Below are 16,133 nucleotides of genomic sequence, written 5' to 3' on the forward strand. Positions count from 1 at the left end.
CTCTGTCTCTGTCTCTGTCTCTCTCTCAAAAATAAACAAACATTTTAAAAAAGGTTTAAAGGGGACGCCTGGGTGGCTTAGTCGGTTAAGCGTCCGACTCTTGGTTTTGACTCAGGTCATGATCTCACTTTGCACTGACAGTGCAGAGCCTGCTTGGGATTCTCTCTTCCTCTCTCTCTGCCCCTCCCCCACTCGTGCTCTCTGTCTCTTAAATAAATAAGCTTAAAAAAAAAAAGTAAAATAAAGTGAATAACCATAAGGAAGACATTTTCCTTCCTAGGTCTTTTGGCCTTTTTAGAAGTAAATTTGGTGATACTTTTGCTTGTATTGTAAGACTACATTTCAGTGATAACATGAATAAAATATATTGAGTGTGTTGACATATATGCTGGGGGTAAGGGCACATGGGTAGATCTTAATCCTCCAGTGAAACTAAATATGCTGGAAGATTTAGGAAAAGTCTGGCTTTAAAATTTGATCCCCTTAAAGAGAAAACTTAGAAGAGACGGGAAGTAGTGGGAAGAAACTTGATACCTTTTAGTTATGTGGATAAGGCAGAGAAAGGCTTCCTTTCCCTTTCCCACAGCTGAACCATGACAGGTGGAACGTTCAACTTATCTTCATTTTCTCACTTTTAAAAGGGCTTGGATGTCTATAAATTTGCATTCATTTTTAAATGAAGCATGTATGACAGTGGATTTAAAAAATTACTTGACTTCATAGCAACCTTTATTTCCCTACCAGTTACTCTTACAGTGAAACTGTGCATTTGTGTGCTACTGATCACAATGACATCGTAGATGTTTCAAAACGTCTTCTCTGAAAAATGCCTTTCCCACTCCCCCCTCCAAAATTAACTGTTTATCTAAAAGAACTCTAAAGGAAGTATTTCGGAACTAGCCAAGGACGCTCTAAATACAGCAAGACACAAACCCTTACCATTGAGAAGACAACCCATATGCAGAATTCACTTATCGTCTTAAATGATGATCAAGAAAAGAGCAAGTACATTTTGAGAAATGACGGGTTCCGTGTACAGACAGCGTGTGGTCCAGCTGGGATTGCGAATAACAGAGACCACTAACTAGATGATGCTGCTGCTTTGCTTAAAGCTCGTTTCTTGTCTCTACCTTTTGCTTCCTCTTGAGTTGAGCAGTCTTTTGTTTTTCCTCTTTGTGTTAATTGCCTCATTGCCTACAGCCCTCTGAGCCTGGGCCTGCTGGAGGGTGAGGGTGGGGTGGGGCAACAGAGATGTTGCGCTGTGACTCGTATCAGAAAATAGAAACTACAGGCAACTGCAGCTGTGAAAAGATTGTGCTGAAGAAACAGGATGGCTGTGGTTTGCTGTGAGCATCAATTTTCCTGTTGAGCATTTTTACAGGAAGTTGAAGAACAAAGCCAACTTCATCTTAATTAGTTCTAATGGTCTTCAGATCTTAAGCACATCCAACTAAGTTTGCATCATGCAGGAGTCTCTAAAGAATAGAATCCATAATAATTATGATAGGCATCCCCACACTATGGGCTTTTTAAAATTCAGGATTTTAGTAGCAATTTGAGTTGGCTAAATGATTTTATTTCTACAGTGTAACTTGGAGTGGATTCATTGCCTTTATAATGAATGCTTCTACAATAACTTTTTATGGTTGTAATAACTCAATATGAATTTAAGAGCCTTTTCTTATTAAAACACTGTTGAGTTATATATATTATAACTTAATATTTATTGGTCAAACAAATGTGCATGTGTGTATATAGAGACAGAGGGGGGAGGGGGCATATGTGTGTGTTCGTAAGCTGGACGGACCTACATGAAAATGTTTAGAATATCTGTAAATTATCTGCCTTATTATTAACCCCAACGCTTTTTCACCTATAATTTAATGATTATTATTTTTTAATTTTATTTATTTATTTTGAGAGAGAGAAATACAGAGCATGTGAGCCGGGGAGGGGCAGAGAGAGGGAGAGAAATTCCCAAGGAGGCTCTGCACTGTCAGCGCAGAGCCCGACGCAGGGCTCGGACTCAGGAAGTATGAGATCATGACCTGAGCCGAAACCAAGAGTTGGACACTCAACCGACTGAGCCACCCAAGCTCCCCACCTAAAATTTAGTTTTTATCGAACGCTTCTTTCAGTGGTTAAATACAACTGTCATGTTTTATTTTCATCTTTGTGTTGTCACTCTTGAAACTAAAACAGCCGGTTGGGTTTATTTGGGAAAAATTGCAGTTGGGCACATGCAAGCTATGGCAAAATCATAGGCAAACCGTGAGATCAAAGGAGAGGAAGGTGACTTTACAGAGAAAAAGGAGGAAGTTGGAAGGGGCTGCTTTGATCGAAAGCCCGCTGGAGGAAAGTCGCAGTTCAGGTGGTGGCAGTTTTTCATTGGCTGGGCAAGAAAATCTTCCTTCTGCCTGCTGGGGTAGTAAAGCAGGCTTCTTCCTATTGAAAAATGCATCTTCCTGTTGGGGTCTGCAATTGAGGACATGTCAGTAGGGTCTGAGAGCTCCCTTTTCTGGCCTCCTGATTCCCTCTTATTTTTTTATTTTGTTGGTTTATTTATTTATTTATTAGTTTTTTTAAAGTAGGCTCCACACCCAGGGCAGAGCCCAACATGGGACTTGAACTCACGACCCTGAGATTAAGACCTGAGCTGAGATGGAGTCAGACACTTAACTGACTGAGCCACCCAGGTGCCCCTGACTCCATTTTAAATGAGGTTTCCATTATTTGATTCCACATTTCCCCCCTTTTGATCAAGATCTTTCCTTAAAAGTATCGCTGATCAAGAGTCGCCTCGTCCATATCCCTCACTGCCAGGAAGGAGCTTTCCTGGGTGTTGTGTCCCATATCAGAAGGGAAGTGCATAGCAGTTGGACACCATTTAAATCCACATTTGAGTAACAAGGAAGGTTAAGAGGGAGAACTCACAGGCATTTCCTGTCTCTTGTCAAGGTTGTACACATCGGAGACCATCTTGCAACACTGGGTTAGCATCACCTTCTTGCATATCGTTACTACAAAGTTTTCACAGGCATCAGGTACGAAACTTAAAAATAATTATACAAAACACAAAAACGTGACAATTCCAAATTGTATGATTCTGCACGCTGACCCTGGGCCTGAAGGTAGCCAACTGAACAAATCAAAGGAACGTGGAGAATTAGACAAAGCTCATGGTAGCCAATGTGCTTGTTTCCTAATTTTGTGCAACTGGGTTTCTACTTGCCCAGAGGAGTTCATCCATGTGCGGTAGGTGGTGTTTGCTATCACACAAATGCCTCCTTGCTCAGCAGGTAGGTAATCGAAAGCTATGTGATTATCCAAAACTACCTTAGCCAGCAATTTACGTGATCATTGTTGGGCTGCCCCTGCTTTGACTATGGAACCTGGCAGCTCTCCTGACTTTAGGGAGAGATGTCTCATCAAGCATTCATTAGCACTTACTCAACCAAAGGGTGAAGACTGTCTCTATGGAGACAAATCCAAGTCATACATGCCTCTTAGAAGTTCTCATTTTTAAAAAAAATTGTTTTGAAGTTTATTTATTTATTTTGAGAGAGAGACAGAAGAGAGTGAATAGGGGAGGGGACAGAGAGAGAGGGGGAGAGAGAATCCCCAGCAGGCTCCACACTGTCAGCATCAAGCCCCATGCAGGGCTTGAACTCACAAACCGTGAGATTTTGACCTAAGCCAAAACCAAGAGTCGGATGCTTAACCAACTGAGCCACCCAGGTGCCCCTAGAAGTTCTCATTTAATAAGCCATGAAGGTTTAGGAAGGTGGACCATTGGGAAGCTGCTCTTTTGTTATGAGGAGAAAAGAGAGTGGTGAATACAGCCAGGACTGCACATAGGGCTCCCTCATAAGGATTAGCATTTATGAACTCATTCGTCAGTGTGCAGGCATTAGCAACCAAGACTCAAATACCATGTTATCACGTATTGAAAGTCTTCCTAAACATATGGGTATGACAGCCAGCTTACAAATGGTCTGACTTACACTGGCTGTCCGCAGTGTCTTTCTCATATGTGTGTGTGTGTGTGTGTGTGTGTGTGTGTGTGTGTGTAGATATATATATATGTATATTTAATATATATATTTTATATATATATTATATATATAGTATATTTATATATATATATAGTATATATATATATTATATATATATAGTAAAACCTTGGTTTGGAAGCATAATTAGTTCTGGAAACATGCTTGTAATCCAAAGCACTTGTATATCAAAGCAAATTTCCCCATAAGAAATTATGGAAACTCAGATGATTCATTTCACAATCCAAAAATATTCATATAAAAATGAATACAGTACTGTAATATAATACAAAATAATAAAGAAAATATAAAATATAAATAAAAATAAACAAATTAACCTGCACTTAACTTTGAAAACTTTCCTGGCTGGTGTGAGGGAGTCCAGAGGAGGGTTATTGTGTAGGACGATTTTCACTTTCACTAACAGAATCACTGCTATCTGTTGGCTCAATGGAATCTTTTTCTGCGTGGGGGCCATTGTAGATGCTCCCTCAGATGTTAACTACAGTATAGTATTAACAAACTCTTGTCACATACTGTATTTAATGTAACTGGCAATAAGACAGCAGAGGAAAGGGTGTGTGTCTACAGGCAGCCTGACCTAGAATGAAGCAAAGCATTCCTAAGCTTATCTTGTATGGAAAAGCAACGGACTGTCCATAGGTGCTCTGAAGTGACAAAAAATACACTAGTGCCATTTGTGGGCACCTTCCAGCGTTCTGAAAAATCACTGATTTCTGCCAAACACCGTGGCCTGAGACCAAGTGTCTGAGCATGGGAGACTGCCACCCACAATCCCACAATGAGAGAAAGAGAGAGAGAGAAAAGAACCATTGGCTCAGTTGTGATCATGTGACATTCAGCATCACGTACTACTTGTATTACAAGACATCACTCATTTGTCAAGTTAAAATTTCTTAGAAATGTTTGCTTGTCTTGCAGAACACTCACAGAATAAGTTACTCACAATCGAAGGTTTTACTGTACATATATATACGAGAGAGCTCATTTCTCCAACCAAAGATTGGGTTAGATTGAGGCAGGGAGAAATGGTGTATGGATATAATAATCTAACCTTATGAAAGGGACCTGAGGAACAGTTTAGGCATGCAGTGGCATTTGGGATTCCAGCAAAATTGCTTACAGGATAAGCTAAGGAGTCACGTTGTCCTGACAGACAGAAGGTTCTGGTGACAAATGCAACAACCAGAGGAGTTTCCCCCTTTTGTAATGGATTGGGAAATGTAGATAAGAGCATTATCTGTCCAAGGGAGAAAGGGAGAAGATAGAGTAAGAAGCAACAATGAATAAAGGACCTACAGGCCTGCTCCAGCCATCTTGAGAAAGCTGTCATCGGCTTCCATGCCTCAAAATCTTAGTTTCCGACCAATTGGTGTGCAGCTCCAGTCAGGGTTTGGTGCCTTTAGATGTGACATGAGAATCTAGGGGTCTATTCCTTGAAGTTTGGTGACACAGGGTTGGTTAAAAGTACTTAGTAGGGGCTCTTCGAGTGAGGTTGGAGACACTTTTGGAGGTGTTTTTTCTAATAGATGAAATCTCCAGGTTGTAAGGTGTGATGTTTAAGGTCTTCACCTCCTGGGAGCATGCAGTGAAAAAAACATTGTTCTATTAAAACATGGTCCTTTTCAATAGAAGCAAGTAAGCCTTTACAGTATTAGAGTATATCTCCTTTTATCAGCTGTCAAAAGACATGGGAGCCAGATGCATCAGGCACCCTGTGACATTCTCAGAGGATGAGAGCTTATGAGTCTCAAAAGGTTGGATCTGAGATCTAGAAGGACCAACAGCAATGCTTTTGGCCAGGTTATTTGAAAGGTCTCTACAAATTTTGCCGATCGAGTCTTACTAATGCTGTTAGTGCATTGGACTAGCCCTGAGGATTGATGGTGTTTGGCACCATGGAAGAACTATAGAACCGGGCACGCAGCACAGACCTGTTGAAGCACTCGATGAGTGAAGTGAGTTCCTGGGTCACTGTGAAGCTTGAGAGGGGCTCCCCAGGTAGGGATAATCTTTTCTAATAGGATTTTAGCCACAAAAGAGGCCATAACCTGTCTACCAGGGAAAGCTTCCAGTCCAGTGAGAAGACACACAGATCAAGACTAAAACACATTTTTATCCATGAGATGGGAGGAACTGAATAAAACCCACTTGCCAAGCCTGTAACGGTCCATCGGGCAGTTTAAAATGCCTAGGAGCAGCATGGACGTATTTCCCAAGCTTGAATTTTACACAGGGAGGGCAATCAAGGTAGGCACTTTTTGCAGCCTTATTAATATTTCCCCACCAGTATTGTTCCATAAAGCCTATCATCTTATCAGCAGACTAATGATTTCATGCACGTACAGTGGTTAGTAATGGGAATTTGAGAATCTTTGGCAGGACTGCATTGTTATTTGGTTCAAGCCAGAGTTCTCTCTTTCTACTGAACCAACAATTATCAGATTTCCAATATCATGTTTTCCTCTCTGGGGCCAATTGTTGGGCATCTCTTGTCAATTTTGGGGATTTTCTTTTGGAGGAACATCCCTTTGGACCATGAGAGGTTTGCTTATTTGTTCCCTGAAGACCAGCATTTTTGACAGAAACATCGGTTTTCTTCAGCCTCCAGGGAGTCAAGTCTGGAATGCCCAGTTATCTTAATACTAGCTACGGCAGCTGGCAAAAGTATGGCATCTAATAAAATTGTTAGTTTTGTTCCCATTAGAGGTAAGGAAACCTTGCTGTTTCCATAACATCCCAGTCATGGGCCACCCCAAAGGCATACTGACTGTCCGTGTAGATGTTTGTTGAGTTTGCCTTTGGCTAAGGTTCAAGACTGAATAAAGAGCCTATAATTCAGCCTGTTGGGGTAAAGGTAAAGAAACCCTTTTAAAAAGGGTTGTAATAGTGTGCCCGGCATATTTACCATTTTCATCCCTTGAATAAGACCCATCAGTAAACCATGAAAGATCTGCGTTGGTATGAGTTTTCTGTAAATTATCACGGGGAGGCAAAAGGTGCTGTGTCAGCCTCACGCAGTTGTGAGAGGCTCCATCATTGAAGAGGAGGAGGAGAGTGGCATGGCTAAGGATATTGCAGTGAGAAAGAGGTACATGATGAGCGGTTAGTGGGGAATTTCACGGGAGATGAAGCGACTGGCTGAAAGGTGTTGTGTGGTGAGAATTCAGGAGGGCCTCTGGTGCATGGGACAAAGATCGTTAGAGGGGGTCCCATGATTGTTTCTTCAGTGGCGTCAACCAAGAAGGCAGTGTGGCAGGAATGACTCTGAGAAAAGGGAGGTATCCTCATGCCTGAGGGTCCAGTTGTTGGCTATAATAATGCCCTATGGATCCATGACGGTTTCCATATTTTTTGGTGAGTGTTCCAAGGGCATTCTCTTCTCTCTCACAAAAAGGGGGAAAAAAGAACCTCCCTGATATCCGAGGGCAGGGAGCTTTATTAAGCTTTTCTTTAAGGTCCCCAAGTCTGTGTTATCCTGATCTTCCCAAATACTAGGGTCAGGTTTGTTGTTGGTGTTTTTATTTATGTATATGCTGTATGGTGTTGTTCATTTATTTTGAGGAGGGGACGGGCAGAGAGAGAGGGAGAGAGAGAATCCCAGAATCCCAAGCAGGCTCCATGCCGTCAGTGCAGAGACCGATGCAGGGCCTGATCCCATGAACTGTGAGATCATGACCTGAGCTGAAATCAAGAGTCTGATGCTTAACCAACTGAGCCATCCAGGCACCCCCATGGTTTGTTGTTTTTTAGTAAAACATATAGGGGTTGGGCCACAGGAGAAAAGTTTGGAATCCAATTTTGATAGTAGCCAGGTAGCCTGAGAAAACCTCATAATGGTTCTTCGTTTGAGGTTTTGGGATGTTGAGGATACCGCTCAGCCTATCTGAATCTAAATGTAGCCCTTTTCTGAGATTTATCTGGGGTGGCCGGGGTGGGGAGCACAGGGGAGCAGGGAGGCTGAGCCTCTGTGGTCCACAGGTTTATCTGTAAGTCAGTTAGTGCACAGACAGAAGCATAATAGCAACAACAGAAAGTTGTAAAACAACTAGATGAAAGAAGCCTGACAGGGTGGCAGTCCCCTGAAAGGGTCCCTGTACCACAGCCTGGCCCCTGAGAGGTATCGGACAGAAGTTCAGTGTGATCTTTGCAACGGGGGACCAACTCACAAGAAGGGTTCCTGGTAATTGACCAGAATCTAGCCCTTCCTTGCTCGGTGTTAGGATAATGGGATGACAGGTTAGCTGGCGAAGGGGGAGTCTGATACAATGATTTTGAGGCCTGAGGGGCATTTCATCCACCAAGCACACAGATGATCTGTTCCCTGGAGAGCATCTTTGGGGCCCTGTGGGCGGACCTGGCCACTGCCCCCCTCCTTGGTAAGCTGCTTTCTCCGGCTCTGTTAACACCATTGCTTTGGCTGCAGTGTCTTTCACAGTAAGTTGCTCCTGAATCCAATTTCCGATCCCCATCCTTCCTCCTGGAGCTAAGACACGTGTGACACTGAGGCCTCGGAAGGGGACTCCTGCCCCAATACAGGCATCATAGCACAGGCGCCCAGCACTGGTTACGCCGCTCACTTGGCCCCACAGGTGACTGGCTGGTGTCATCCAGAAAAGGCCAATTTAAGGAACACATTTTAAAAGAATCTGAGACCGTCTTTTATTGAAAAACAAATTCTGACCTAGTCTACAGGTGTCAGCCCTTAACCTGCCTAAAAATGCTTATCTAAAAACAGCAGGGATTGAAAGGATTGGATGTGAATGAATTTCTGTCTTTTGGTGAGTTCCTTAGACTTCCTGAGTCTCAGTGTCCTCTGGAAGGTGTGCGGAATCACGCTAGCTTGCAATGTCACTGTTACAAGTTAGAGATGTTCTAAGTGCCTTCGATCCACTTGATGGTCAATAACCGACAGCTATTGTTGCTGCTGTGGAGACTCTAAAAATTCATTTTCTCAGTGGTCCACTTGGAACGGAACTGTTCCAAACTGTCTTCATTCCCGCCATCCAGCGCCTCTGATACATCCAGCCATGTCCTTTTAGCTCTTACATTCCCTTTGTGCTCACAGAAAGCAAGCCATCTAGCGATACTTGAAGAGAAAGTATTTGTTTCAGGGTGTAAGTTTTACACACTAACCTTTAGTGCCTGAATGGAATTAATTTTTTTAATTCTAAATAAATCGTTTTCTTCACTTAAGAAACATTGAGAACAAGAGCGCCTGGGTGGCCCTGTCAGCTAAACACCTTACTCTTGATCTCGGCTCAGGTCACCATCTCACAGCTTGTGAGTTCGAGCCCCACGTCGGGCTCTGTGCTGACAGTGTGGAGCCTGCCTAGGATTCTCTCCTCTCTCTTTGCTCCTCCCATGCTTATGCTCTCTCTCAAAATAAGTAAATAAACATTTTAAAAAAGGGAGAGACATCGAGAACAAAAGAAAGAGAATTCTGGTGTTTGAAATTCAGGACACATGTTCCATGTAGTTCAGGTGGTGAGTGTCCCAGGCTGCCCACTGGTTTAAGGCTCAGATTCTGCAACCGGCATCTCCTATTTTAGTGCACATGGATCACCTCGGCATCTTGCTAAAATGCCAAAACAAATTCAGTGGTGGGGAGAGGGACTGAGATTTGACATTTCCAACAGCACAGGGTGATGATGCCCTTGCTGCTGACCTAGGACCGCACTTGAGTAGCAAGGACTGGGTGGGAGAAGCCGGGATTACTTAGGGGCGAGAAAGTGGGTGAGGCCGGCCCCGTGCTTGGGATCTGGGGCTTTGGATGAGACTCCGGAATGGGACTCCGAGGGGGGTGGGTTTGTGGCTAGGGAGCTCCTGGGAAACTTCCTTGCCCCGTGGTTTCTTCAGCTCCTGATGCTTGCCAGGCTTCCCCCTTCCCACTGCCACTGGCCGGGTTTTCCCCCGCACTCTCCCACACCATCACAGAGTCTGGCTTTCCTCTTGTTCCCAGAGCTGTCACACTGTGCACAAAGCTTTTCTAGTGAGGTGTATTTCTAGTAAACAGCCTGGGAGTCAGAGTTTGGGACCTGGTCTCTTTTTTCCCCCTCTTTTTAAAAACTTAGATCCTGTAAGGAAATGCCAGGTAGCACAAAGATAGGAATCCAGCCCCCTTGCCCATCTTCCCTGCCTGCTTTACTTTATCCCTGTCCTCTTTCTTGGAAGACTGTAAGACCTTTGCAGGCAAAACCAGAAAAAGATTGGTCTTTGCATTTCCACAGTGTGTGCCCAGACCCAGGCGAATGCCAGGCATCTGCAAGAAGACACGCAGTGAGCAGGAGCAGGAGAGCAAGATAGGATGTCGTCATGGAAATGAGTGGGGATGAGGAGACGCTTGAACATCAGATGTGCTAGGATTCATTTCTAGCAGTTTTAAGACCACCTTCCAGCTCACTCAGGCCCCAGGCACAGATCCCTCCAGGTGTCATTCCCCCGACCTGTTCTGGCAGGTGGAAGAATCAAGAAGTGTGAGGGGCCAGTTTTGCTTCCATTGTCTTTGTCCATCTTGGCTCAGAAACCTCCTCTGCTAGGATCCTTCCAGAAGGGTAACATCTTAGCAATGTTGTAAAGGTAATTCCCATCCCTTATAAAACTTGGCCTATGTGAATAGCTGTCACTTTGGTGGTGGGAAGGAGGGAAGGAAGATTAGGACAGAGTGTTACTAAAAAGTCTAGGGGCCTGGGTGGCTCAGTCGGTTGAGCTTCTGACTCTTGATTTCAGCTCAGGTCATGATCCTGGTGTCCTGGGATCAAGTCCTGTGTCAAGCTCTGCACTGAGTATGCAGCCTGCTTAAAATTCTCTCTCTCTCTCTCTCTCTCTCTCTCTCTCTCGGGCACCTGGGTGGCCCAGTCAGTTGAACAGATGACTATAGCTCAGGTCATGATCTCACGGTTTGTGAGTTCGAGCCCTGCATTGGGCTCAGTGCTGTCAGCAAAGAACCCTCTTCGAATCCTCTGTCCCCTTCTCTCTGCCAACCCCCACCCCCGTGCTGTCTCTCTCAAAACTAAATAAAACATCTAAAAAAATTCTTGGGGTGCTTGGGTGGCTCTGTCGATGAAGTGTCTGACTTTGGCTCAGGTCATGATCTCACGGTCCGTGAATTCAAGCCCTGCCTCGGGTGGGCTCTGTGCTGACAGCCCAGAGCCTGGAGCCTGCTTCGGATTCTGTGTCTCCCTCTCTCTCTGCCCCTCCCCCACTCACAATCTGTCTCTTTCTCAAAAATGAATAAACACACACAAAAAATTTTGTTTTAATTCTCTCTCCTTCTGCCCCTCTCTCCTGCTTGCTGTCTCTCTAAAATAAAAATAATAATAAAAGTAAATAAAAAGTCTAATACGTGACCATATTTTGTTCCTGTTTGTTTTGTTTTTACAGATTCATCGGCAAGGCTGTTGAAAGTGTAACTGTCCGAGATGCCCGTCCCTCCCCCTCCGGCGCCCCCGCCCCCACCGACGTTTGCTCTGGTGAGTAGCTCCTCACCATCCATCACTGGTGCGCAGAGCAGGCCAGATGAAGGCAAGCCTGCCACGCATGTATTTGTTTTCAGTGTATTCGCATTCTGGGTAAGTGCTGTGCGGCAGGTTTTCCCAGTGCAGGGTGAGCCAGACCCTGAGATCCCAAAAGGCTGGTTGTTAAAGGTCCCAGGCAATGCCAAGTACACGTGCGGGATGTGCATTCACTGGGTTTCCTTCCCACACACCAGCCCGAGACGTGTTCACAGGGGTTCTGCCCGGTGTGCACTGTTTCCATTCAAATGGACTCGACCTCTAGCCTTTAACTTCTGGATAGGACAGTCCAGAAACCCAGGTCTCTGTATGAAATGCATCCGTTAAAGCTTCCTGCAGACTCACTCTTTTCTTTTTCTCTGCCTTTTCCCCTTTATTCCCACCTGTATTTTTAGCAGATATCATCCACCACCCCCTATCCCCGCTTCCCCCATACTCATATCCTGCTTTAAAACTGTCCTTGCATTTAAATGTCCACTTTCCAATGGAATATCTTCACTGGGCTCCTCCTCATCTCTTGATAGACCTGTCCTCAGAAATTAGTGCACCCTCTTACAGGAAACCGGTAGCCCTCCACACACCCCATCGCCCCATTAACTCCCTCAGCTTGTGAGGCTTCCTCCCCACTAAGGAGCCTCACAGCGATGGGTCCTTCATTTCTCATTTGAGGAAACTGAGGCTCGGGGAGGAAAGGTCTCTTGCCCAGGCTTCCACAGGACACATTTACAGAGTCCATCTGAAGCTGGAACCTAGTAGGAAGAACAGTTAGTTGGCTTGTTGCTACTCAGTGTGGTCCTCTGACTGCTGGTTAGGGGCCCCAAGGAGATAGTTACAGAAATTGAGAGTAAGCATGAAGATACACAGCAATTTGACAATAGTACTGTGTCTGTTGTGTGTCTCTTGTTTTAACTAATTCATGTTTCTACAACTTAATTGTTACAAAAGTTTCAGTCCAAGAGGCATTGGAAAAAAAATTTTTTTTTTAACTGATCCCTCACTCAGAGAAGTTTGAAAAGTTCTGATCTGGCTAACATAGCAGGCTTGTTTATCTGTATTTCCCCAAAAGAGTGGTTTTATACCACTAGCTGGGTAAGTACGTGATTATTTTTTTTATTTTAATGCTCATGCAATGATTTTAATGCATGTTCTAAAAATTATAACTAGCACATCAAACTGAGGGTTTAATAGTGAGTTAATTTAAAAGAAAATATTCACCTGAAAAATAGTATAATAGTATAGTGGACTGACTTAATGAAATATACTAAATAAATAATACAGGTAGCTGAGAAGATACACAAGTTATACAAGTTGTACCAGAGTGACTGAAATGTATCCTATTAACTCATTTCCATCCATTATTCTGTGACTGAAAGCAAGATCCTAAAGAAATCGGATATAGAGATGAGCAAAGGGAAAGGGGGGTGGCCATCCTAGGGCACTATCTAGTGGGACAGTTCAGTTAAGGGTTCTTGACTGCAGAAGTAGCACCCAAGGAGGTTGGGCACCAAGATAAATTCGGAGGCCTAACAGGAGGCCGGTGAAAACTGCTGACCCCAAGGTGGTAAGAGAGCCAGTGCTTAACCTCTCTGGGCCTCAGATTGTTTTTCGTTGTTTTTGGGTTTTTTTTTTTTCATCCTTAAAATGAAGACAGGGAATTTTAAAAGTTCTTTCTAAGGGGAACCTGGATGGCTCAGTTGGTTAGTAAGCGTCTGACTTCAGCTCAGGTCATGATCACGCAGTTAGTGGGTTTGAGCTCCACATCAGGCTCTGTGCTGACAGCTCAAAGCCTGGAGCCTGCTTCAGATTCTGTGTCTCCCTCTGTCTCTCTGTCCCTCCCCTGCTCATGTTCTCTATCTAAAACAAATAAACATTAAAAAAATGTTTTTAATAAATAAATAAATAAATAAAAGTTCTTTCCAAGATGTGTTGTTGAGTTGAAAAAACCAGTTTCAGAGGAATGGAAGGTGACTCCATTAGCAAAAGTCAACTGTACACATAAAAAGCACATCTGGAAAGGAGCCCTGAGAAGCTGCTGTTAACAGGCTTGCTTCAGGGGTGTGTTGGAGGCAGGTGGGGAAGGGGCACTTTGTTATTTTTTTAACTGAGATATATAACTGGCGAGGAACGTTGTGTACGTTTAAGTCATACAAGGGGTTGATTTGCTACAGTTATGTATTGTGGTGTAATTGCAACCTTAGCTTTAGCTGGCCTCTCTTTCACATCACATAATTATCATTCCTTTTTTTCAGGTGAAAACATTTAAGACCTAGTCTCTTAGCAACTTTGAAGCTTATAATACAGTATTGTTAACTGTAATCACTGTGCTGTACAGTAGATCTCCAGGATGTATTCATCTTGTAGTTTGATTTTGTGCCTTTTAACAGCATCTGCCCAATTTGGGCAAAGGGGCATTTGTTGATCCCACATTTACCCTTCTGCCAAGTTACAAGGAAGGCTGTGGGGTCAGACAGCCAGGGTTCTTGAATCCTACCTCCTCCCCCTCTGACTAGCTGGGTGACTGGGGCAAATGATTCCACCTCCCTGTGCCTCTATTTCCTTGTCCGTAAAATGGAAATAATGACTCACAGGGTTGATGAGGACCAAATGAATTAATACACATAAAAGTTCTAAAAGCAGTGCCTGGCCCGGGGGAAAAACTATATAAATGATAACTGCTGTTATTATGAGCAAATAATACTCTGTAATTATTTCAAGACCCTTCCAGCTTAACACAGAGATTCCATGTAGCCTGCTTCCGGGTTTTCCTTAGCTTTCCCTTTGCCTCCGACTCTGATACTCAATCGCTGGGTGAGGGCTCCAGCTAAAATGCCCCAGCTTTACCTCTTGTGCCCCTCGCTGGCTCCTCTGGAGTCAGATCCTTCAAGAAGGGCCGGGGCCAACCTAGAAGGTCTCTCAGGTCTGCTGGAAGGACCTTTGGGTTTGGGGAAGCCAAGTGTCCCTGGGGCCAGGCCAGGCCAAGCCAGTTTCTATATGTGGCAGACACAGGCACATGCCTACTTCCGAGTCCTGTGTGCTGGGCTTCTTGTGTCCACATTCCATCAAATAACCCTGAGAAAGTGAGATCTCAATTTCACAGCGAGAATCTTTCCTAGGAATTCTGGAAAAGGGAGAAAATACCTAAACATTTTAAACCACCACCTTTGTCCACCCTGCAATCTCTGTGAGCCAAGCTTTCAAAGGGATTGGACATTAGAAACACCTCCGGCAAGGGACTTCTGGGAACTTTTTGGGATTATGGGCATGTTCTATATCTTCATTGTGGTGATGGTTACATGACTGTGTATGGTTGTCAAACTGGTGGAACTCTACATGTAAAATATACCTCAGGTCTGGCTTAAATTAAAAAGAAAAAAAAAAGTCTTCGGCAATGTAGAGAGAGGGAATTATTTTCTAAAACTTTGGTGGATTTAAAGAACAAAGAGCTGACCCTTTGTGCTAGAGGCCATTTGCCCCTTGCCTCAGGTTAGCTCTAAAAGATGTGAAGGAGAAGCTGATCTTCAGGGCACGTTCTGGAGGGTGAAGCCTCGTAGTATCCAGCAGAATCCTCTTAGACTTAAAATTCCCTTCTCGTCTCTTCGCATCCATCCCTGGCTCCGTTGGTTACGGCCAGACTGTGGTCTGAATTTTTAGAGACTTTTATCAGGGACTGACTCTTCCTGCATTAAAAATGAGTGTAATTTATTGCTGCATCTGTTCCCAAATGTCTGGGTCTTAAAAAGAATGACATCGGATCTAAAACTTGTGGAGAATTTACAGCCTACTGCCAAGAACCTCAATAACAAGCTTCCAATACTCTAGCTGTCCCCACCGAGTGTTGTGGTACATGATTTTTAATTCAAGAGGTGAATACAAGTGTGCGTGCTCTTCTTTTAGGCCAATACAGAAAAGCCTACCTTGAATAAGTCCGAACAGGCTGGGAGAAATGCCCTTCTGTCTGACATCAGCAAAGGGAAGAAACTGAAGAAGACTGTCACCAATGACAGAAGTGCACCGATATTGGACAGTAAGTGAAAAAAGCTGTTTTCCATGGAGATACATGATTTATGGCCTAACCATCAACCCAACCCTACCCTTCCAGAAAGATTTTTTTTTTTTTTTTTTGGTTAACAACAGCTGCAAAGCTAGCAAAATAAGGGACTTGTATCACTCAGTGTAGCCACAGCTCCGGCTTGGGTTCCCTCTAATGCTGCAGGAAGCCAGTATAATAACTCTTTGTCCAAGGCACACACAGCAGCGATTCTCTGAATTATTCACAACACTTTCTGGAAGTTAACCCGTTACTGTTTGCACCGCAGATCAAAAGGCAGCATGCAATATGGAAAGAGCCCTAGAATTGGAGGATGTAGGTTTGAGTTCTGGCACATCCTTCCCTTACCATCTCCGAGCCTTACTGTCTTCAGTTGTAAAGTGGAGATAATATGTGTTCTGCTACTCTCGCGGGCGTGCCGTGAGCATCAAACAAGACCATGCAAAAGTGTTTTGTGGTCTGGAATGTGTCATTCAAGTGTAAGATGCGATTTTCAGG

The 16,133-nt window shown here is 43.9% G+C and overlaps 1 protein-coding gene and 1 long non-coding RNA gene across 10 annotated transcripts in view; one reads left to right on the forward strand and one right to left on the reverse strand.

The window, feature by feature from the left end:
• The window catches only part of WIPF1 (WAS/WASL interacting protein family member 1), a 128,366-nt gene that overhangs the window by 87,043 nt on the left and 25,190 nt on the right, over positions 1 to 16,133 (forward strand). For 3 of the 6 annotated variants that reach the window (XM_047869120.1, XM_047869122.1, XM_047869119.1), the window contains exons 2-3: positions 11,457 to 11,545; positions 15,482 to 15,611. In XM_047869120.1, coding sequence (XP_047725076.1) covers positions 11,495 to 11,545; positions 15,482 to 15,611 — 181 coding nt within the window. In that variant the 5' untranslated portion in view covers positions 11,457 to 11,494. Of the gene's footprint in view, positions 1 to 2,958; positions 3,045 to 10,548; positions 10,653 to 11,456; positions 11,546 to 15,481; positions 15,612 to 16,133 lie in introns of those variants that run through there. The other 3 variants (XM_047869118.1, XM_047869117.1, XM_047869123.1) reach the window with 2 other exon arrangements.
• LOC125171897 (uncharacterized) overlaps positions 1 to 16,133 on the reverse strand; it is a 134,439-nt gene that overhangs the window by 42,256 nt on the left and 76,050 nt on the right. The gene's annotated exons all lie outside the window — the stretch shown is intronic.

This window comes from Prionailurus viverrinus, chromosome C1, assembly GCF_022837055.1.
Source record: "Prionailurus viverrinus isolate Anna chromosome C1, UM_Priviv_1.0, whole genome shotgun sequence".
Taxonomy (NCBI): domain Eukaryota; kingdom Metazoa; phylum Chordata; class Mammalia; order Carnivora; family Felidae; genus Prionailurus; species Prionailurus viverrinus.